Raw genomic sequence first — 24,379 nt, 5'->3', positions numbered from 1 at the left:
GCATGTATTTCTGCATTGGGATGTCTCAGTGGGTTGGTTTCACTCAGCAGCTTAGTTAAGAAGAGTAGCCCATGAGAAAGAAGGCGTTTTGGCTGTACCTTTCCACCTCTGGAAGCTGCAGCCCTCCAAGGTATGTCTTCCAGCCTTAATCTCAGGGATCATATTTTCCACTCCATCCGTCATGAAGCGTAAAGAGCCCTAAAGGAGACTGCTAAGCAGCCTGGCCCCAACTTCTGGATCTGGTGCTTGCACCTTCAGGCTTCTTGCAGAGGCAACAGGGAAAACAGCACTGCACCATCTGCCAGTCTTGAGGCAGATCTTGTGTTGCAAGAAGGCTCTTTGACCTTTACAGGATTCATCAAGGGCAGCACAGGAGGCAGAGCATCATTTGCAGATGGTGTCACACAGCCTCCAAGCCTTCCAGAGGCTGATGCTAGGCAGGATGGTTTAGAAGAAAAGTATTTCTACCATGCTCCTTGTGGCTGCCTCCACTCCAGGACTCAGCACTGATGAGACACAGCCCAACCACAAGGCCTGGTTTCTCCAAAGCTGAGCTGCAGGGCAGAGGGGTGAGTGTTTCAGAACCAGAAACTGGTGCTGTCAGAGGAAAACTGATGAAAGGAAGCATGGTATGGCTTTTACAGCTCCTGACAAGAAGGGAAAAGAAATCAAGCTGAATTAACTCTTCCAGCATAAAGCTGCCTTCTTGTTCCCCAAAAAAGGCTTTCTATTCCCTCATCTGGAAGGGACAAGTCAGGAGAAGTATCTGTCTATAGGGTGCTATGGGCTCTTCTGTGGGAAGAACTGTCCCCATGACTTTCCTCCTGCACAAAAAACAACTTGGGATATAGCCTCCCCCTCCCTCCATCTCTCAATAAATAGGCATGGCAACAGTTATTGAGCTGAGGGTCATTTTCTGTGCTAACAATGGGGAAAAAAAAAAAAAAAAAGGCAATATCCAGCTGTTACCAAAGCAGTAAATCTCGTCACTTCACAACTGCTCTCCTCAGTTCCCAAGCCCCCCAACGGATTCCTGATACATTCCATATTTTGCTCTTTATTTTGTTTTCCATTTGGCAAAGGATAGGCTCTGAACCAGTGTGAAGAAAAACAATCTTTTTCTTCTTTTTTCTTTTTCTCTTTTTTTTTTTTTTTTTTTTTTTTTTTTCACCACGCTATCTCTGCTCCAAGTCGGACCAGGTAGTGCTTATCATTTCCTCTGCACTGAAAACACCAGCGTGCCTTCATTTCCTGCCACTGAGCCCTGGACCCCAGGCTGACATTGTTTTCAAGGCCTCTCTCGCCTGGACGCGCTTCCTGTTGATGTCAGGCCCCTCTTCCTCCCAGAGCAAATGGCCTTCCTGCCCGCACATGTATCCTTTTCCACCAGGACCAGCAGGAGCCATTTTCCTCTACTGAGGCTGAGAATAAAAACAAAAGTAGGGATGTAAAGAGGAGGAGAGGGGGGATGTTTGACATCAGGACATATCTGGAGCCCATCTCCATGAGGAGGAAGGGGAGAAGAGGTCAAAGCAATAGAGCTGTGTCTCAGCAATGCCGGTATTTGTGAGTACCGGAGAAATCACTTATTAGCAGAGAACATCAGAGACTAATTACAACTGCCAATTTCCCACTGCTAAGGAGCGCAGGTTCACAAAAGAAAAAGCTATAGCCACAGCCTCCATGCTCCAGCAGCGCTGTCATAAGCTGCAGGAAATGCCAAGACCTTTATGCCACATCATGGCCTTCGATTTTGTTCTTTTAAAAGGAGGAACCTCTGCTGCTGCCAGCGCTGTTTCATCAACAGCAGAGAAGCTGATGGCTAATGCAGAACATGGCTTAAACCAGACTGAAGCCCTTCAGCTTGGCACACTGCCATTGCATGCCCCAGGAGACGAAGGAGAGCTTGACCCAACACCTTTTTATATCTCCCCTGGACCACAGCATTTAAAGTTTGCCTTTGTTCCACAAAGAGAAGCTGATGGGCTTTCCCCACATCCCACCAAGAGTTATGGAGGACAAAGTGGCCTGAGCGCACTGAACCTACCTTCTGGGCACCATGGCACGCACAGGGAAGAATGCGGGGTGCAGAAGAGCCCATGTGTGTATTTACACCACCCTCAGGACTGGGGCTGTGAAGCACGTACTGCCCAACTGCAACCCACGCAGGCTATGAACACACCCGGGGTGATAGGAGGCTCTGCACTGTGCAAGAAGCAGCCTGGAAACGCCTGTTTGCAGGCTTTACCGCAACGCGGGCACGCAGCAGAGCCAGCCCTCGCAATGGCATTTCCTGCCCTCCGGAGTATTTCAGCTGCGCGGCTGCCACAGCCTCCGGCACTGGGCGAGGAGCTGGCTTACATTAGGACACATTCCTCTGCAAACTGAGGTTTCCCTTAGCTAGGGAATGACCAGGGAAATAGGTCCCCCAGCATTTTCTACACTGTACCTAAAAGTACTGCCAAAAGAGGGAAAGTGGGAAGAGGGTTTACTGTGGGGTCCCAGTGCTTAGCAATAACCAAAACAGGACCAGACCCTTTAAGTCATGGTCCTCTGGGGATGTTCGATGTGTATTTCAATAAAATTCACTGTTGTAACTTGTTTTTTCTCCTTCCTTTCCTATTTGTTGCCTGGCCACCTTCTAAATAAAGGGTTACTCTTCCAGCCACTGGGTGTAAATTGCCACAGAGGCTGACAAAATGACTCCAGCTTTATGCAACAGACCCCAAGCCTGGCAGAGCCAGCTGAGTTGCAAGAGAGCAAAGTGGGGCTTCTTACTCAAGGTGCAGTTGCAAAATCTGCTGGTGAGAGGGCAAGATGCAAAGGCAAAAAAACCCACCTACATTCTTGTGGCAGAAGCTGGCCGGGGCAGCAGATGCTGGACACTTGGAGCCCAACCCCATGCAGCTAAACCCCAGTAGAGATAAACCTCACTGAGGACACCAGGCACGCCGCAGGATTGGGCTCTGCTTCCAAGTCTGCTCCTGAGCAAAGTCTCGCTCCGAGGAAGGAGCACAGCCCAGGATCCCAGCGAGTTCATATTTTCCCTTCATGTTCTCTCTCAGTACGGCTTGCTGTTTGTGAATGAGTTACCTCAATCACTCTTAAGCAATGTACTGACCAGGAAGAGGGTGTGGGGATTATTAATGGAAAAATCCTTGAATCTTTTAGCCCTATGCATGGCTACAGTTACAAGGAAAACAGGATACCACATTGCATATGGGGAGAAGGAAGAGAAAAGGAACAGAAACTAATGATCTACAGGGACTGACTCGCAGGGAAGAACAAAGTGACGGTGGTAAATAGGCACAGCTGGCCTGAATTAGGAGAGAAGTGAACGCACAATAGCAGTCTGCAGAGGGTATAAACACCGTGGAGGGAAAGGGCCCATTCCAGACGATCAAGAGGCTGTAACTGGGAGTGACGGAATGAAATTATGAGGGGAAATGTAGGTTGAGCAGTAGGAAAAATAGCTTAGGAGTGAGACGTAGAATCATGCCGTAGAATTGCCTCCTCCAGGGAAGGGGCGTGAGCTACACTGCCTGGACACTCAGGATCAGGCAAGAGATGCTCTGAAGGGAATGGTCCTGCACAGGCCTCTGCAGCAAAGACAGAATAATCCCACTGTCCTTCCCATGTTGTTATCAGGTAATGCTTCCTAAGCCACGGCAAGATCTTCTGGAAGAGCACACTGTGGTAATTGCAAAGGAAAGTGTAGAGTGCCAGCACTTGCTACAAGAAGAGACGACCACAGCCAGCAGCTGGAGTTTGAATTGGATACTGAAGCACGCAGGAAGAAAAGCTACTTGAAAATCTTCCAGCAGAATGATTTTCCAGTGGGAAAGAGTGTATTTCACAGAATCAAAATGTTTCACAGAAATGCAGGGATTTGGTTCAATTTTTCAACCAAAGACCCATCCAAATATGTTGTTTCCAGAAGGTGAAGTACTTCAACATCATTATTTCCCATGTACTATCACCTTTAGAATAACTTTTATTTATGGGGAGTTTCTACGTTTTTATTCTGATTTTAGGGATAAAGGTAATCTCTCAATAGTGAAGTGGAACGCAGTGCAAAACAGGAGCCAGCTCTAATGGATATCAAGTGATATCCACAGGGGCTGGCTGGCGTCTGCTGCTCTCTGCACACTTACGAGGATGGCAGCATCATTCTTTGCAAGCCAAAGTCCAGACTATTGTGTGTGCTTCCTGTCAGCAAAGAAAAGAAAAAGAAGGCAAGTGTCCTAGGATTTGCTTTTCAGCCCTCAGGTTACAACAAACCCACATTTGAAATCTTATTTGTATCTCATGTCCCCCCATTGTGAGGATAAAACCCCAGCATGGCCTTACAGAACACTCTTCGCTTCCATCAGCAAAAATCCGACCCCTTGGCAATGAGCTGCAAATTCACACAGGAGAAGTATCATTCTCATCCCATAGGTGCAAAAAATGAGAAACAGAAATGAGCCAGCAGCCTGAGGTCATGCAGTGAGTTAGTGGAAGAGCTACGGGTAGAGCTTGCAGTTTTGACACCCGCACTGTAGCTAAACCACAGCCAGATTTCTTGCATCCAAATTCTGAGTAAATAGGAACTCACCTCTGAAAGTTCGGAAGCTGATAAAGCACACACAGATTGCAGCTGGCTTATCAGAAGCACTGACCCCAAAGGTCAAGCTGAAAACCTCACCCAGATGTGTTTTTCTGGGAGAGGCTCAACTCTTCCCAGGCTCCTAACAAATCAGAAGGACCCTCCTTACCCAAACCTTCAGACAAAATCTGGAGGCACAGACTAAAACCACAGCAGGAGATTTGGGTCAGAGAGTGCCAGCAGGTTATTGAAGTGGTGTTTTGGGTTGGTTGCTATAAGGGTTAGTCTTGTACCAAAAGACCAGACAGCAGAACCCCTGTGCTGGGAATGTCGGAATGGGATCCAAGCCTTGCGGCTTGGTCTCCTTTCCAATTCTCTTCTTTTTTCCTCTTGAATGATTCTCTCATAAGTGAATACCACAATAATGGTGAGAAGCTACCCAGGGGCCATGTGGGGAGAAAATGTGTTACTTCTGATCATTTCAGGGGATGGAGGTTGGTTGGGGGTGGTAAGAGAAGTTGAATTCACTGGTGAAGATGTGATGTCCTGTCTGTTCACAGATTAGTAATCCCAAACTTCTCGCTTTTCCCATCCTCTTCTCTTAACTGACTGTTGGTTTCCTTTCTTTACCTCTGATCTTTGTTTCACTTTTCTGTGTAGACTTTTTCACTCGAGAAAAACTCAAACCCTACTTTTGGGGTCTGAACTGAGGTTTATAACACTTCCCCTGCAAAAAGGGATTTGGGTCCGTCATTTCTGATTCAGCCCCATATCTTCCAGCTGCAGCTCTAAACTGGATCAAAGGCATCTGTTCCCAGCTTTTGTTCCCTTCTGCATTCCCTTGAAATGTCAGCAAACACGATGGCTCTGTTGATGCCACGAGGGTGGTCTGACCGCTTCCCATGCCGGGCATGCACACTGGGTAGCCGTGGAGCAGTCAGCAATTCACTGGGTGCCTCCTCTGGGATGTTGTTGTTCCTCACACCACAGCAGTGCCCTGAAGCAGCAACACTGCCATGAAATCAACAGAAAACAAATCCACCTCCAGCTGCCCTGGCTCACTAAGGGACACACAGACTTTGTTCTCAGCCTGCAGCTGGCGATGCCGAGAGGCCAGAGACCATGCTGAGAGCTTGTGTCTCTCCTCGGGTATGGGGATGGATGCTCACTCCTCCAGATATTCCCTATTTTGCCTGGAGGCCCCTGGGGCCACTCCAGAGTGGGACGCAGGCAGACAGCACTGCTGGTCATGCTGGCTCACGTCATTCCGTACAAAGCTAAGGGACAGCCCATGAAGAGCCCAGCCATGAGGAATACCCACAGAATGTGTCTGATGTCACAGCAGCACAGGGCAGCTCATGAGAGAGATGAGAGCAAAGATACGCTGTGAGTCGGCTACCAAACCCAGGCCATATTTCTCTGCCCCATCATAGGATCCATGTTTAACCTCCACTGCCTCAGCATCATTCCCCTGCCCACGTGAAGTATCTCTAACACAGAGGATCCTCAGGGAACTTCTGGACATTTGTGCTGCTCTCCCCTCTTTGCCTGCCAATTGCTGCAGAATACCAGCTTTGAGCTCTCTGTCTTTCTGACATAACATGTTCGGCTTCCGTCTGAAGACAGAAGATTCAAAGCTTTGCTGCACTTCCTGGTTGGTATCTATTATGTTATGGATGTGGTTTTGTTTAGGAATGAGTTTGTGCTCTTCATGCTTTCTACTCTGCATCTCTCCTAGGTTCAGTGGACCTTCTGACATGATGTTGTTTTTCCCACAGTTTATAACCAATTCATTTTCTCCAATTACAGTAGAGAAGGGCCCTGGCCCTGATCAAAGTAGAATTTTGCAGCAAGCCTCAGAATATTTGTCTGAAGTTTGGCTTCATTTAAAGTCATTCTGTAGTCAAGCACTCTCAAAACAGACAATACCTCATCTCCAGGTGCCCAGAACATCCCATCCACTCACTGTCATTGAGGCTTTCCACTTGAGTGCTCCTCTGATACATATTCAGTCTCACCAATGCTTTCTCACCACTCTGTCCCACAAGAGATTCAGGCCAACACAATCTGTTTCTTTGGGAGATGATGGTACCACCATCTTCAATGCCAACATCAGTGAATAACAATAGTGTTACCTGCTGTTGGCAAACCCACCTAAAATTTAATTCTTTTTTCTCACTCCTGCTGGGTTTGTTCTGGTGTAACCCTTGGGCTTTTCTGGAGCTAACCTGTGCCTCATTCTGGTGATAGCGAGGTAAGCGTGGGTGCCACCAAAGCGGTCTGTCACAGGACAGATTCACATCTACCCAAGTCACGTAGACATCACTTTGGTTTTGCTGTTTTGCCAAACAAAATCATGGCTCCTTTACAACAGGGAACACTTGCTATATATGCAGATTTGAAGCACTTCCACACGAGTTGGCTGCAGCATCCCAGATTTATACTGGTGTCACTGAGGTCAGGAGCTGGCTCAGTGCCACACAGCCTGTGCTTCAAGAGGAGCTCAGTGCTAAAAGACAGCACACTGAAATGGAGGCACACTGTTAAAAGTGCTGGGTGGAAGAAAAAAAAAAAAAAAAAAAAAAACTTTTCAGAGCCACAGGAACAAGATGAAAGACACTTTCTTTGCCAGCACGTGAATCCCTTCTACTGCTAGTGTTCTATTGTACAGATTCCAAATGTTAGAAGAACACACTGGGTATTGAAAGCCACATGTCAGGAAGGGTCCATGGGACAGCATGAAGCCAAGCATACTCTTAGCTGAGCCCCTTGGCTTGCACAACCCTGTACTATCCAGCTTTGACACAAAGCTTTGCACATTTCCTTCTACTCCGTAGCTTTACATCAGAGGACAGCTGACCCCCTAGGGGATACCAGTCAGGCCAGCTGTGCCTCCAGCCCACCCAGGCAGAGAAAGGAGGAGGCTGCATGGAGACATCAGTGCAGATTTAGGTGTTGTGGGGTACAGACCAATGCATTGGTCCTCTAGGCATAGAGGGCCCTCAGTCCCATACAGAGTTAGACACACACATGGTATTCAGACCATCCCAGGCTTTAGGATGGCTCTGGGGAGATCATGAGATGGTGGTATGAATCACATAACACACTACCCTTGATGAAATGCTGGGCGCGTTGCCATGATTTAACAGCACAGTCTGGTTTATTAATGTCCCCTTGGTTTTACAGTATGCAGGCAAACATTTGGGTGGATGACGTCTTGATGGACTCAGGGTGGAAAGGGAGCTGGAATATGGAACTCACAGGTATGTATCAGCTAGCTTGTCCTGCTCACAAACAAACAAGCAAACACACAAAGGAAAGGTTGCAAAAGACAGCGATTTCCCAAGTGAATCCAGGCAACTTCTGAATCTGGCTTGCCTGGCTATGACCTGAGACTACTTTATAAATCGCATCAGGAAGGCAGCATTGGCCAACTAAACACAACAGCTAATCATAAAATCCAAAGAATATCCATTATGTGCTCAGCTAGTGACATTTTAAAGCCTCTAATTTTTTGCTTCTGTAGGCTCCTAGCCAGTAGTGTTCACTCTGCCTTTGGAGCCAAGCTAATGACACACTCAGGTAAAAACCTTGCAGCCCAACACTCCAGATTTCAGGGAAATTGATCTCAGGAGCCTGTACTTCGGATCTAGTAACACTTGGGTAGCCCCAATCCTTTTTTATTCAATAGCCTGAGCACTCCTGTCTGAAAGCTTTGAAACTGAGAATTGGAAAAACATGATTCTGGCCAACAGGAATGTTATAACCTTGCTAGTGCAAAGGCAAAAGCCGTTGTGAGCACAGAAGTTCAGAAGCGGCAATGGCAAAACCCTTTGAAGGAAAACAGCGGTGATTTTTATTATTGCCTTATATGAGTTCAAAATGCTGTAAAGTTAAACAAAGCAATTATAAAGCTGGGTATTTAAAAATACTTCATGTTTCACAGCCTGCTTTGAGATGAATCGAGTATCCAAACATCTGGGGACTGCAAAATCCATCAGGAAGCCCAGACAGATGAGGCGCGTCATGGCAGGAAGGTTTGGTGCTGCCATTGGAGAGACAAGGAACAGCAGGAGGTTCCCACAGCTCCTTTTGGGCAAGAAATGCTAGCACGACATGGATGCACACACTAAACAAAAAGAGGAAGAAGAAGAGAGAACTAAAAAAGGTTTTCTCAAGTCTCCTGCTGTTCTGCATCTCTCTCGCATTGCTCTGATCTGTCTGTACGTGTCACTGGCTGGCAGGATGACTGCTTCCTGCTTCATGATTTCGTAATTAATTCTTTCTATATAAAAGGAATTTAAAGGAAATTATTACAAACAGTTTGGCCGCACTGCATCAAGTCATTGGGTTCTATTTTATTACCCCTGCCATTTTCTTCTTTCCCTTCCCCCCCCCCCCCCTTTCATTTCTCCTTTATAAGTTAGATGCTTTCTTAAACGCTTTCCAGACTTGAGCTGCTCCCAGACTGCATGTGGACAGCAAACACAGCCCAGGCCTGGAAGAAAGAGGCTCTCACACTGGACACCCCAGTAGCTCGGGGCGCTGCAGGCAGTGTTCTCAGCAGCATTTCATTGCGGAGAGCCACTGCAGCATGGAAACGCTTTGGGTGTAGCAATCCCGGGCTCATCCCACAGGCACTTCATGAAAGAGGCAACTGTTCTGTGTTGGGAACCCGGAGAAACCCCACTTAAAGCCCCATTGTTTCTCCCTCTCTAGCAGCAGGGCTGGACTGCTCCCCGCCGAAGCCCCAGTCTGTCCAGCGATCAGGGAAGAGGCAAATAAATAAAGGCAGTCGTTGCTGGGAATAACAAAGATTGGGGGAAGCGAGGCAAGAGGAAGCAAGAAAAAATCCTTTCATGCTCTATGTTTCTTCAAAGGCAAATGCCAAGGAGTTGCTTTTCTGGGCTGTGTTTCTTTGTCTTTCTGTCTGCTGGATCTTGCTGTACTAAGGGCTTTGAGACACTAACAAACACATTGCAAACACAAGAAGGGGTGTTGCAGGAAAAAGGCATTGAGGTCATGCTTAATCAAACTTCCTTACATTTTAATAGCTACAGTGCTGCTGTAGAAGTCAGCCAGTTCTCTGCCTTTGCAGCTCCCAGCCAAGGCGTCAGGCCAAGACCCGAAGCTGGTACAAGGCTGCGCAATCTAAACGCAGGAACTTGCTGAAGACTGTAAAACTGGAGAAGTTTTGATTCATAGCACCATCGCACAGGCTTCCAAAACGAAGGGAACTGATGTACTGCATGCCCCTAGCATGAGCATGTTGAAACATTAAGTATTGCAAGCTTATTCAAGCGAGACAAAGCTGCTGTTGCTCACGCTCATAGACTCTGGAACAGAGAATGAAGCTCATTTTAAAATCAATTAGGCACCAAAGGGAGAATGAAAAAATGCAATGAGCTGATGAAAAACCGAATCACTAGCAATGCAGTAACTCAGTGGCATCTCTGCTTTTCAAATCCAAGCTTGTTTCAGGGGTTGAAAGGAGCAAGACATAATTCCTCCACTTCTCTTACTGGATCAGTCCTGCATAAGAATCTGGAAGAGGAGTTTGGGACAAGAACCGTTGGTTCTGTGAGCATCTTCCTTCGCTGACTGCGGCTGGTGCTGAACACTATTCCCAGCTGTTTATCTGGTCTACCCCCATTGAAAAGCTGCCAGAATTTTGTATCTTACACCCACTTACGGTCCTCTCTCTTATCCCATTCACTGGCAGTATCCATATGGTCAGTTTTGCTGCCAGGCTGGCTTTTCCAACCTTGCTCTTCTCCAGTTCAAGCATATTGAGATTTCCTCACATGCTTTCTCCATTCCATCTTCGCCCTCATTCCCTTTCCACATTCATTCCTTCTGGTCTATTTTTCGTTTCTTTGCCACACTCCTCCCCTCCCAGCTGTTTCTTTGGATGCATTATCACCTTCTATCAACAGCCTAAGGCTGGGCCTGGTCTCCAAATCAGAATCAATTGAAATTGCTGCCAGTGACTCGTAAGGGCAGTCCTTTCCACAAGCCAGTAACGAGCCATGTCCCACAACATGCAGAGGAACCTGCCCTATAAGCATAGACTCCCTTCTAAATCAGTGGCTATAAAATGAAGGTTGCAATCTTGCAAAAAGTTTTTGTAGCAATACTTTTTTCTGCAACATTAGCAGAAATAAAGACAACATCCTGGCCAAATTCCAGTTTAGGTAATCCCTTCTGCTAGCTCGGACAGATGCTGGATTGTTTCTCCATCTCCTAACTGCAGAAGTCAGCTAGTAAATGTCATGCTCTGCTCCAAGCTAAAACATCACATATCAGGGCAGAAGCCTGTCTCTAGCTCAGAAGGAAGCACCAGCAGCCCTCATCTCCAGGCACGTGATGCCACCATGGTGATCCTCACTGCCTTGAGCCGTCAGGAGCGCACAGCCTATGGCACGTCACCAGTACAGAGTTCCACCTCCTTCCCCGTTCAATGCAGTTCCAGCTCTGATCTGGGAACTCAGCTTTCATCTATGCAGAGCCCACATGTTGGAGATTGTCCCCATGCTGCTGGAATTGGATAACTGGACATTGTTTTGCTGCTGAATCATGGCTCTGTCAGGCTGCAGGCCGGACAGGCTCATTAGCATGCAGCCTGCCTCAGGAAGGAGGGTGCTGGGATGGCCATCATCTCCATAATGGACTGAAGTGTCACCACAGAGACTAAAAAGCTAGAATATCTTTGAAGTAATATGGGCACACATCTTCCCTAGTTTTCCCATTTTTCTGAAGCAAACGCACAACTCTTTTCCCTGTGTTGGTTTTTGTTTTTTTTTCTAACTATTCTCACTTATATTTCCTTCACAGGTACACAGTTTTGTAAAGAAAACCCTTGCTGTCACCCATTGTCTACCTGCTAGGTCATTGCACCATCCTGCAGTGAGTTCCGATCTGTCACAAGAGGTGCATGGGGTAGATCTTATTGCTCTCTCCAACTACCTGAATGGAGGCTGTGGTAAGGTGGGAGTTGGCTTCTTCTCCCATGTAACTAGTGATAGGAGTAGAGAGAATGGCCTTAAGTTGCACCAGTGGAGATTCAGGTTGGACATAAGGAAATATTTCTCTGAAATAGTGGCCAGGCATTGAAATGGGCTGCCCAGAGAGGTGGTGGTGTCACTGTCCCTGGAGGTGCTCAAGAAACATTTAGATGATGTACTGAGGGACATGGTTTAATGGGAGGTACTGGTGATAGGTGGATGGTTGGACTGGGTGATCCTGAAGGTCTTCTCCAACCTTGGTGATTCTATGATTCTATGAACCATTGTTAGGGCAGGGCTGAGCTTCAGAGGCTACAGAGCTGCAGTTCAGGTCTCTCTTTAGTGGCCAACAGCTAACATCAATAATTTAATGAGTGCCTTATATCCTGAAATATTTCACAAACTGCGAAAACAAGATTTACTCCATCCACCTCTGGGCTGGGAGGTGGCAGCTGTTGAACTGGGCAGAGCCCCACTACATGACAGTATGGGACACTGAGTCCAAACAAACCATGGCTCCAAATGAAATTGCTTTTGGGAAATGAAGGAGGCAGTGCAGTATGTACGTGTGTGAAAAGGTCCCCATTCCCTAAAAACAAAAGATAAACTGGAAGTTTTTAAAAAGCAAAGGGCTGGTGCCCTTGTTTTACTCTGTGCCCAAATAGCAGCTTTTCCGTAGAAGATGCTGAGAGAGGATGTGCTTGCCATCTCCTGAATCATCACCCCCTGCCTGCAGCAGACCTTCTTGGGCAATTCCTATGCAAGCACTAATCAGATGTGAACCTGCTCAGGCTATAATTGCTGCGAGCAAGGCTTGAGGCTGAATAACAGCATGCTTATTTAGCTGTCATGTTTAGGAGCCTAAGCAGTATCCAGTTAATCTTCTCAAATCCCATTATTGAAGTGGAGTGACAGATGGGTATTTTAGCAGGCTAGAAATAAAGACTAATTAGAAGTCCGAACCCTGCTTTGTACTTGTTACACTTCCCCGGCTCTGAAACAGGTTTGATAGCAGTGCCCAGGTCCCCATGCCTGGCTGATCCAGGGCCACAGAAGGACCTCCTCCAGGTTCCTCCAAGTCCAAGGTTGGACCCCAGATCCAAGCTTTGCTGGGATCTGGAACTGAATTTCCTGGTTTAGAGCTCTTTTGTGGCTTTGCATAGCAGACCCCGGGCAGCAGCGTGTGACTGACACTCACAATCGAGCCAGGAAGGAAGAATAATGGAGTCAATAGATCAAAACCATCCCTTCTCGTTTACTGCTCTTAAGCTTGCCTTAGGCACAGTTCCTTGATATATTGACTTTGGCAACATGTACATACTGCCATCCTGGCAATTAAGGTATTTGAATGGAAGGAGAAAAAAATGAAAACTAAAGAGTTAAGGAAGGGAAATCAAAACTTCTAGCAACAGGGGAGAATCCCCCTTGCCTTCTCTGTGACCTGGAGCTGTCAGCTCAAGCCAACTCCATGATCTCTTCAGAGGATCCGGGCCATTTGTTTTTTCTTTGCTTCATTCCTTTACCTTGTTGCACTTCTGGTTTCCAGCTGGAATGGGATGGGAAGAAAGAGAATGGGATTATGTAAGGAAGGCTGTTGTGCTATTTTTCTGGCTTGATTATAAGCAGAAGGTGCAATAAATCTCAAGGGAGAGCTCATTCTCATTTAGTGTCTTGTGGATCTGAGATTACCTGACCAGAGCAAGGGTGAGGCAAATGCTATAGCAAGTAGAGAGGATAAAAAGAGCAAAATGGTGAAGCTGTTCCCCTCTCTCATTCTGCACAAGGAAAGAAAGCAATTCAGCCCTGCTGACAGCTTATTTATTTCATCTGATCTGCTGCTTTGGGGTCCAGAAGGAGAGCTCATCTTCCCATTGCACCACTGAGCTTCACAAGGGATAGTGCAGGGATGAATAGAAAAACAAGCGTGAGGTGCACATGGAGCAAGGGATTTTTTACACACAGGTTGGCCCTGCTTGCTTCCAAGCCACCTGTCTGCAGTAGGACAGACAGTCACACTCACTGCCAGAGATGGCAAATGCAGAACGCTTACAGCAGCAAGAATATCTCAATTGAAACACTCAGATTCAGGATAGCAGACCTGGCCTTTTCCTTCTAGTGTTTTGGGTTTGCTATTTTTGCATTTTTTATTAATCAAGGGATAGAGGCAGTGAGCATTGCAGAGCTCTCTCTAGACTGGATCTTGCCTTCTGTGCCCTGCACCCCACATTTAGGGACAGTTTGTGAGCATGTCAGCACCTTTCAGGTAAAAAAGGCAGCACTGATGCTGCTGTGTCGGGTGAAAACCACAGTGATATTCTCTGCATGAAGTTTGTACCAGAGATCCTGAGCCAATCTCCTGTCTGTCATCTGTGGGAAACCAGTTACACAGCAGAGTTAGAGCAGGAATATCCCCTGGCCTTTTGGATGCTCATTCCCTGTTTTAGAGATGCAGGTACGTCTCCTCTAACCATTTAGCCACCTGACAGTATTTAATCACATTACAAAAGCAAATGCACACACCATTCTAGGTGGAAGAAAGCAGAGTAAGGACATGAGATGCAGAGAGAGTTTTCCATTTTGTTTGGGGGTTAGTTTTTGTTCTTTCTTTAACTGTTCTATGCTTTACAGAACTAAACAAAGCCTCCTGTTCCAGATGATAAATCTTCAAGCTGCTCTTGGCTCCAGAGAGCACAAAAGATAATAGCATTTCCAAAGACATTTAGTTAGCTGAGCCTTGAGTGTAGAAGAGAGCAAAGAGGAGGAGGAGATAAATGGCCGTGAACCCAGCTCAGCTGCTCAGGGCATATTTGTGAGAACAGCAGCCACAGCTGAGCATCCTGCATGGGGACACACACGTTCCCAGCCCTGCCCAGTCTTTGTGCTGGAGCAGGGCACACAACACAGCCACTGGCAGAAGAACAAGTAAGACACCAGTCCCCAGCTTTCCACCTCCATGGGTCTACACCTGAGGATGATGTGCTGCCTTGCAGCACTGTTTGTGGCATTCTATTAAGCCAAGGCATGCACAGCTTTCATAAGATACAGCATATCAGCCTATTACAAAAAGCATACATTGAGTTGCTCAAGCTGGCCAGCAGCAAGACTGCAGAAAGCATTAACGAACAGGGCTTCTTTCTGAAAAGGTAATTCATTTTTAGTATTAACCAGAGCAGAAAGGATGCTCAGTACTGCCCCAGCTGCATTTTCAGCCTGTGCTGGGAGGCCAAGGCCAATTTCTGACAGAAACCATGCACATTACTAGGAACATTAGAAAAACCATGAAAAGCATTACCTAATAATAAGTGGAGGGAGGTGATCCTTGCCCTCTGCTCAGCACTGGTGAGGCTATGTCTGGTGCACTGAGTCCAGCTCTAGGCACCCCATAGAGGAAAGACAAGGACTTCATGGAGCAAGTCCCACTCAGTGCCGTTGTCACATTTGCTGCTTTCCACATGCACATAAGTTTACCTAAGTCCAAATCCATCCAGCTAACCCAGCACTGCTGGGAACTGAGGCTGTCACAGCTGCTGGCACCAGGATAGAGGCAGGCTGCTTTGAACCTAGGCTAAGCTTCTCTTTGCAAACAGGGGACCGGCAACAAAATGCAAAAGGTGTGTGTTTTGCTCTTTCTTTTCTGTTGCTCTTTTGTTAAGAGCAAGAGAAGTCTCTACTGGGATGGGAACTGGGAATCCAATCCAGCTGTCATCATGCTTAATGCAAGAGGGGAGGCAGAAGAGGACATCACTATCTGTATCAGTGGTGCAAGTCAAAAGGCTTGTAGGGTTAGAGACTCTACTCCTCATTCCCATACAGCAAAGCATTGGTTTTGCTCTTTAGTGAGGCTGAAGTTTAGTATCAGTGTCCTGAACTTCATTATATGCAATGGCTACAACTGTGACAGCAAGATCAGTCTCAAACCCGTGGTAGGCACTTGCACATCTGCTGTCACACTGGTGCAGAATACCAGAAAGTCTGCTTGTGGCTTCAGATAAATATAGAAAACAGAGGGTTACATTATTGAATTACATATGAAAGTTAATAATACAGTCAGCACAGTTGCCCCACATTATTTAATTCCAGAGTAAATTCAATTTATGTTGCTCTGTTCTGTCCATGTCCATTGTAAACATGCTGCAGATTTTTTTTTGTTGACAATGCAAAACACATCCACTGAAGTTATCAGCAGAGAAGCTGAAGGTTCTGGCATACTAACAAAGGACAACTGGGGCTTGAGGCCCTGGGAATGGATGGAAAGTTGCCCTTAAAATAACTATCAGTGGAGCCAGTCAGCAGCTTTGATCTTGTGCTAGGTATCTAGAATAATGTGGATAAGATCCTTAAGATCATCAGGTCCAGCCATCAACCCAACACAACCACTAAACCCTGACCCTGAGCACCATGTCCACACACAGGTTGCTGTGTCAAAGTCACAAGTTTACCCAACCCCTGCTGGTGGTTCAAGACTGGAGGCAGACACCGGTAGTTCTCTCCTTTTAGTCAGCCTCAATTTGTGCTTCACATGTAGGGAAACAACATCTGACACAGATCAGAGATGTGGTCTAAGAAGTGACATGGGTGGCCAATGAGACAGCCACCTCACCTCACACCCAGCAGGATGGATATGCTGCTGGCGACGGGGCTGTTTTCATTTCCCCTAATACTATTAAAAGAGAAACACTGAATCATATGTCTTTGACACAGCTCTGACTGCCAGCAAATGCTGCTGCTGTAAAACGGTGTCATATATGCAAAATCTGAGCTATGGGTGCAACAGACTCTCCAAAGCAGAACCAGGCCCACAATGAAAACTTTAGAACTGAGTGCTGAGATCATTCAGATCGCTTGTTCTCACACCTACACCAGCTGTGTTACACATTCACCTCATGCAGTTCCAGCGTTTCATCCACCATGGGTATTTGCTTGAGCCACTGCAAGCTGTCACATCACAGGCACTGAGATCCTTGCTGCCCCACATCCAGATGAAATCAGCTGTCACCAACAAAGAGAAAGCATCTGCTGAATCAAAATACATTTTCTCATCTAGGATCTGAAGGGAAGACATGATTCACACTGTTCACCAAGCATGGGGGAGAAGGCCGGGTCAAAGCGGGGCTCAGTGCATGTAGATGACACGTGTGCCTCCCACAGTGCTCGAGGAGGGAAAGGGAAAGCAGGAAGCAGCATGGAAGAGTTCTCTGCTAATAACAGAGCTAACAACGAAAAGTCAATACAGAGCAAGGAGCTGAGCTCGATAAGAATGCTTAACTGCAGTAACACCATGCCACAGGGACACAAATCTCCAGTTCTCAGGAACCAGAAACAGATTGAGGAAGTAACACAAACATCGTCCAAAGCAAGGAGGAACAGTGGAGCAGCAGAAGCAGACAGATGGCTCCTGCTCCCGTTGTTCCCAATGTCTTGCTGCTCTCACTTTGTTGCCATAGAGGCTGATGTCTGGGACCCATAACATGATGCTCCGCTTGTGAGAGTGGGTGGAGAAAAGCAAACTCTGTTATTAACAGTTTTCCCCCTGCACTCTCCGTTTTGACAGCACAGCATCTCACCTCTCTGTCCTCTACACGTGCCTTGCACCCTGGAATGGTGGCCCTAGCCCACCTCCGATTCATGTGCTCATCCTTTTCTTTTGCCTCTACTTTCAGAACCAGGCTATCCTGCTGGCTCCCATCACGAAGATGAGGGGATGCAGCCTTAATATGCAGACGTCACATTCCCAACCTGGAGCAGGCACCAGTCATGAGGCTGCTTGGTCCATCAGCAGTGGGAAATGCAGAGCAGACTGCAGCAGCACATCCAGTGCCTTTCCAGCCAACCCAAAGAGGCTTTGCTTGTCCCCTTCTCCTCCCAGCCCCTGCTACTTCTTCCCACACCAGGTGACAAGCAGCGTTTGCATAGCCCAGAACGATGTGCGTCAGGGAGCTGATCTGGATTGAGAGCAACCTGTCTGCAAAAAGAGAGAAAGGTTTCTTTTCAGATCAGTCCTTCAGACAGAACTCCCCAGTGCCACAGTTTCTAATTTCAAGAGCGGGATGAAGGCAGCTCTTCATTCTTCTGCAGTAGATTAAACGAGCATGTGGCGTTTTCATTTTACCAAGGAGACTTTAAAATAATGGCCTTGTCTTTTTCCTCCACATCGCCATTAATGATCCTTCAGCAGTTTTCCCAGGCCTTTCTGCATGCATCACTAACCAAAAGCACCTAATCAAAAGCAAGGGCATGCATTCACTTCAATATGTCAACACAAGAAGCAGCTTGAAAAGAAATAAAGTAAGCAGACACAAATGCATCTTTTCTGGCAAAGTAATTCTGCAGCATCTAATTCCACTTTGGAGCCCAGAAATTCATGCTGTGACATGGGGTAAATCTTAGATGTTCAACAGCATTAGGTAAAAGCACACACCAGCTGCTACACACCTATGTGTGCTATGGTTTTTGCACATACCCATGCTCAGCCCCGCCTGCTCCTATCCCAGAAACACGCAGCTGCACACATGAGGAAGGAAAGCCCTATGACCCAGAAAAGTTGCTCCACATCTGGGCTGCAGGTTTGAGGGCTGGCTCCAAAGGGAGCCTGTCCTCAAAGCAAACTTTCTTCCCGAGTGGCAGCTCTCATCTGTCTGAGCTCAGACAAGGCAGTTTCACCATGAAATACACTGCATCAGAACCAGGCAACGCTGTCCCAAACCAGTCAGAGAGCACCCAGGGCCACCTTTCCTTGGACAAACTTATTACCATTGAATTATTGTTACTGTTTCCCCTCAGAAATCCGTGCCAATCCCCTAGTAATGTCTTGACCTGCTGCGGCTCTCTAAAGCTGTTAGAATTTGGGGAACTAGTGCCAGCCAGAACCTCTACATTTTTATGAGACCACTAGATCTAAATGAAAACTTTTCATACTTTCATTCAAATGCAGCTGTGACAAGGCAGGAGCAGACTCTGCAAAAGCTGATAACGTCTCCCTGTGCTACATTTGCAAAGCACAGCTCCCTTCCAGGGAATGATGCTGGCTGGCCACGAGCTTGGCCATAGCAAGGAGAGTATGAGGGGGCTGGTGGTTTCAAAGCTCCTCCAGTGAAGTGGCCCTATTTCTGCAGCAAACAACAAAGGCAATTACCAGTGCTGGGCAGAGTGACAGAAAGTGCTTGGGTGCCACTGTGGGAGCTGCAGGGAGTGTGGGAGGGGGTTAAGGGGAAAAGCTGAGCTCATTGCTTCCCAACCAGACAACATCAGGCAGGAAACAGATGTGCAGCAAAACACAGAGGGGTACACTGACACCATTATTAATGGCTGATGGGGGAGACTAGGATGTGCCAATCAGACCTGCAGGCTGAGAATAAGGTGTCTAGTCTGAGGCTTTTGGCTTTTGCTGTCCTGATAGCCTATCCTTGCCCATCATACTAAGATGGAAGAGAACGACTCAGCCTTTTTCTGAGACCTATGTGGCTCTAAACAAATGATGCAAAGGCAGATCTGAGTCAGGAGTGATTCCAATGCAAAAGAACAGACTGTCTTTTACCAGCACAATCCTATTTTTATAGATGCTGCAGTCGTTGCTGTTTAAAAAGAATGGAAGTTGTACCTGATTGAGTACCTCGTAACCCAGTTTGAGTCTTCCACATTAGAAGTACTGGTAGTATTAATCTCAATTTTTCTTAGTTCCTCTTATTTTAACAGCTTTTCAGCCCTCTCTTGAAACATTCTGTGATATGCCCAAAAGCAAGACTATTGTTTCTGACTATTTTCTTAAGCAGATCAGAATGTCTCGCGTCAGTTAAGGTTTGTGCACAGCCTTGCGTCACCTATTCTCTACTGGCCCACCCATCACTATAAAATAGTTGTCATTAAGGAAACTGGGGTCCCAACATGTGGCTCCCACTGAATTCAGCAGAAGCACTACGTACTTTTGCCCGCTGGACACCTAGATGGTTATCAAGAGGCCAAAATAAGGCTCTAATGTTAACCCTTCAGGGCTAATAACTCTCTAGATCCATTGCAGCAGTACAACACTTTAACAAAGTCTGACACGATGAAATGTTTCAGTAGAGATTTAGCCCTCTTGCCAACAGAAAGACCTGAAAACATAACTCAGATGTGCACTGAAGTTTCAGAAAACAGAAAGCAGTTAAGAAGTCCAGCACTGGTTTTTTTTCATCTCATGATTTTTGTGGCCTGACTCATGACTACAGATGCTTGGGAGCACTGATAACAGCCGGCCCCCATAAGGAGCACAACAACTCTCTGTGTCTAGACCACTGGCAGGAAAAGGCCAAGTAGGGTCAAACGCAGCAGTGACAGGAACTGACTTGAAATGTGGTAAATTCAAGGCAGCCGAGCTTCAAACCAGCCGCCAGACAACAACATCTGCCCACATCACTGAGCTGGGTCAGGTCTGAAGAGTCATTGTAGGGCTAACAGTCTGTAATCTCCTGAACTACCCCACTGAACCTGCTGAAGAATTTACCTCTACACCACTCTTAAATACTTTCTAAGTCTGACACAGCTTTCACTGTATTATCATAAAGCTCATTACTAGGCTCACTACACTGGGCTCAGCTCATCTGATCAGGAAACAGTGGGATCTCACCACCTTCCATTGAAATGCAGCCATCTCTGATGCAGACCACGGCTAGTTATTAAAGAGTTAAATGACAGGAGAGGAAATGCTGATACCTTAAGCAGAACATAACTCTCTCCACTGGAATTTGGCAGGGACACAGGGACTAAGGTCCTTGCAGAAAGCACAAGCCGCTCTTCTACAACCACAAGCATGCAGGAGCTCAAGTTGTGCATTTCCTCCACAGAGCATCAAGCGCGCAGTGCAGCACCCCCTGTCTGTAACAGCTAATCCCGAGGGAAAAAGCCAGATTGAATTGGCTGTGCTAGAACCTGCTTTCACAAAGATCCACAGCAAACCCTTTCCTGGAGAGCAGCTGACATGCTCTCCCCATCCTCAGCTGCCAGCTTCCATGAGCAGACAGGTACCAGAACTGCCTCCAAGCAGGGAACGAACAGAGCCTGCTTCCACCAATTAAACACACATAAAGCAGAGTGTTTTGCATCTGTGAGAAAACCTCTGCCTACAGAAGTGCTGGCTTGTCTCTGAGAACAGGCAGGACAATATAACTATCCCCAAACCAGCTATGTCTCATGCTCTATTGCTCTTCAGATTTTGTTTCATAAAGTACAGGTTGCAAATTCACGACGTGCTGGTGACATCTGAATGTTCATTTCTTCCCAAAAGGCCACCTTGGCACTCTTGGTCACATTCCTACCGATCCAACACAACTTACTTCTCAGTAAACTTCTAACAACCAAGTCTTTCATTTCTGGATCCCACAGCACTGGGCCATGGGATGTGCTATTCAGCAAATAGCAGCACTGTACAAAGGGAAAGGAACTTCACGTCCTCCCTGGTTCTCCTCAACTCTGAGGGAGAAGTAGGTTGGCACTGTGAACCATCCCACAGATGAGACAATGCCCTTCTTTCTTGCACCCAAACAAACAATTTTAAAGAACTGCGGAGTTTCTGGTAATAAAGTTTGCTGTTCTGGCATAATTTCAGCTGCAGTAATTATGTCTCAGCCTTAAAAGTCCCCCTTGATGCTCCAGCTGAATATACTGCCTGTACCTGCCTTCCCCATGCTCTTTCTCAGTGTTTCTGTAAACAGCTGTAAATTGTCCCTCCACCACTGCCGCTCACATAAGCACTGAGTGGGGTTTATCTAGCTCTATCTTGCACTGCCAAAGCAATATCAGTTCATTAAGTCTGTTATTCTGGCTGTTTCGATTCAGTGGCCATTAAGAGCTATATAAGTTAAAGGATACGGTAATTGTTACTGTCAGCTCTCAATGAAATTGAATGACTGGCTTTCCCCCATACCCGAATAAATGCATGTCTATAACGGTTTATCTCAGTGATATATGTTCTGTCCTCTTCCCAGTGCCGTGGAAAGGACATCCACTATATAGTCCATCCCGCTGCCAGTGCCATTCCTCCCCTCACTCCATCAGCCATGCTCATCAGCAAATGAAAGACCTGATTGTACAGCCCTGCTTGCACAGCACCGACATTGCTGTTGGAAGCTCTCCTGCGCAGAGCAGCCTGACATCGGTAAGTTAACTGACTCCAACTGGCACAGAGTACTAACATCAGGGATGGGAACAGGCGTGTATTTATCTTTCCTTATTCCATAAGTCAAACTCTCTGCTGCTTCTCTCATCCTCCAACCTTATGGAAAAATCACCGTGCATCCTCCCACAACCAAGACTGACTGCTTCCAGCTGAGGACCCTCTAATCTTATCACAGTTACCTCTTATCTGACTACCATGTTTCGATCTCATATCTGGAAGCACAGCGGTCGGGAGGAGGAGGAGAAGAGGGAAAGAGAGAAGGCAGAGCAGTGAAAATGTTAGCTCAGCTGCCCCTCACACCTCACACCCAGCCCTGCACCACCTCCAGCTTCTGTCCTGCCTCAGTCCCCCAGGAAAAGGACAATATGGGACATGGAACGAAGGACGGGCAGATGGGAAGTCCCCAGCCCCTCTACAGGTCCTGCTGCGCTCTTGTCCCACAGTCTTCAGGAATATTGGATTTGAGTGGGGCAACATTCCTCTGCAAGTCCAGCTCCCTAATGCCTGCCTTCTCCAAGGCCAAGGGGATGGGAGAGGGCATCACAATGTGCATGGGCCATTTGTGTCCTCACTGGCACACCCTCATCCCTACAAACCGTGCTTCTCAAACAAGACCCATGCAGGCGCATCACCACAGCAATCCTCCACTTGTTCATTCATTGTGAGTGCCTGGGCAGTGACTCCACTTCCCACAGATAAAACAGATCCAGGTTGCTTACCCCTCACCTTTGAGAAAGGTTCAGTTTCCAGTCCCGCCAACAAAAACTAAATCCCAAAACTGTGGATGCGCATTCTACTCATCTACAACCAGAGTAAGAATAAAGAGGCATTTACCATCCTGCCCAGAGCTCTCCAGATGCTCCGTCAGGTCACAGCCGAATGCGCTTGCGGCTCCCTTCCTCTTGAGTTTCTGCTTGGCTCCCTTGTTCTTCATGAGGTTAGTCCCAAAAGAGGTTCACCCCCCTCCTGCCTTCCCCCCCAGCCCCTGGCCTGGTGCGGGGCGACAAAAACTGGCTCTTCTCAGACCACCGCCCGCGTCCCGCTCCTGGGAGGTAGCATCGGGGGTCCCACACGGCGTCCGGACAGAGAAATCAACATTAATCCCCACCAGATGTTGGGCTGCTCTGGTGGCAGGGGAAGGTCAGGGTGCAAGGAGGCTGCCCAGCAGCGATCATAGCTCACTCCCGGAAGGCTTCGCATCGAGGGGAAGCGGCTTGTGGACGGGTGCCCGCATCCGAGCTGGTGAAGATGAGGGCAGGCAGTGGTGGCAGTGTGGACTTCTGTCCCTCAGAGCAGCCCTGGGACGCTCTGCAGTCACCCTTCTGGGTTTCCTCAGCCAGGCTGTCGCTGCCGCCAGCCGCAAGCGTCCCGCTCTGGTCTTCCTTCTCCCAGCTTTTGGAGGAGAGCGGGTCCTCCTGCGGGCTAATGGAAAGGGACTGGGGAAGAGCCTGTGCGAGGCTCCTCGCTGGCTCCCCCCCTTCCCCTCCTCCTGCCGTCGGACAGCGGGAGGAATGAGAAACCAGCTTCCTGTCCTGACTCCCTCGCCCGCTCTCCCTCCTTTCCCGCCTTTGACAAATCCTAGGATTATCCAGCTGAAAAAAATGCTGAAAGGAAGTTCGCCGAGGAGGAGCGGAGCGGGAGGGGGAGGTGGAGGGATGCAGAGGACGTTTTTTTGGCAGTAAAGTGCGTTTGTGAGCGAGAGGCTGAGGAAAGGCAACGAGGGGCTGGAGGACGGGGGAGGAAGAGGGAAAGCCTGCCCTGGCCATGGGCAGATAACGGGCTGAGGGAGGAAATCACAGCTCCCTCGGCACTGCTGAGGCCCGCGGTCGGGCGCTTCCTGCGCTGCCGAGGCTCAGCACCAAAAAGGCCTGAGAGGGGCGGCCAAGAGATCCCTGCCACCTCTGGCCAGTTCCTTCATTCCGAGGCATCCCTCCACCGTGGCTCTGTCCCTTCAGGGTATGCCTTCCTCTCTAGAGGCATGGGCTGGGATTGGCAAAGCATGAGACGGGAGCAGAAAGTTGGGAAACGAAAGACGGAGAGGCGGGAACCATCCTCCCTCCTCCCTGGCTCTCGGCAAGCAGAAACAGATGCCGTTCCTGTGCTGTACAGTCAGCTCTCAGAGAAAGCTGCCCTTTGCTGAAGAAGAGGTTCAGAGCCAGGAAGCTGCATCACCCAGGAGTGTCAAGGAGCACCTCTTCCATGTGCACCAGCTCCTGCACCCATCCAACACCTCACTTCGTTACACATATTTTGTAAGAGCAGTCCCTTACTCTTTCCCTGTATTTTCTCTCCCAGAAACTCAGAGCTCCTTCCAGGGCTGGGGATGCCAATGGGATGCATGCTCCATAAAGGGAGGCAAAACTTGCTCTCCAAGAGTTTCGCTGCTCCCTTCTTGCCCCATGCCATAGAACACTCTGTGGATCTTGGTGGAAAATGAACCAACAAAAACAGCTCCTTGCAGCTTTTCACTAAAAAACAGCTATAATCAGTCCAATAAGTTTTTGTTGTTGTTGTTTGTTTGTTTTTGTTTGTTTGTTTGTTTAAGGAAATTTGGCCAGGAAACAGTGCAATGGACTCCCTCAAAATCCCTCCTGCCTCAACTCCCACCAGCACAGAAATCCGGCCTCCTCCCACAGG

General features: G+C 47.7%; 1 protein-coding gene across 1 annotated transcript in view; it reads right to left on the bottom strand.

Moving 5' to 3' along the window:
* The window catches only part of ARHGAP31 (Rho GTPase activating protein 31), a 57,143-nt gene extending 33,838 nt beyond the window's left edge, over nt 1-23,305 (bottom strand). The window contains exon 1 of the mRNA XM_042810307.1: nt 22,577-23,305. Within this exon, the coding sequence (XP_042666241.1) occupies nt 22,577-22,676 (100 nt within the window). The 5' untranslated portion in view covers nt 22,677-23,305. The remainder of the gene's footprint in view (nt 1-22,576) is intronic.
* Between the last annotated feature and the right edge of the window lie 1,074 nt (nt 23,306-24,379).

The sequence above is a fragment of the Centrocercus urophasianus genome, unplaced genomic scaffold (assembly GCF_019232065.1).
Source record: "Centrocercus urophasianus isolate 14NV4802_14NV808 unplaced genomic scaffold, USGS_Curo_1.0 seq_12, whole genome shotgun sequence".
NCBI classification, from domain to species: Eukaryota; Metazoa; Chordata; class Aves; order Galliformes; family Phasianidae; genus Centrocercus; species Centrocercus urophasianus.
Note: the sequence above shows the minus strand (reverse complement) of the source record. Positions and strands in the feature narration are given on the sequence as shown.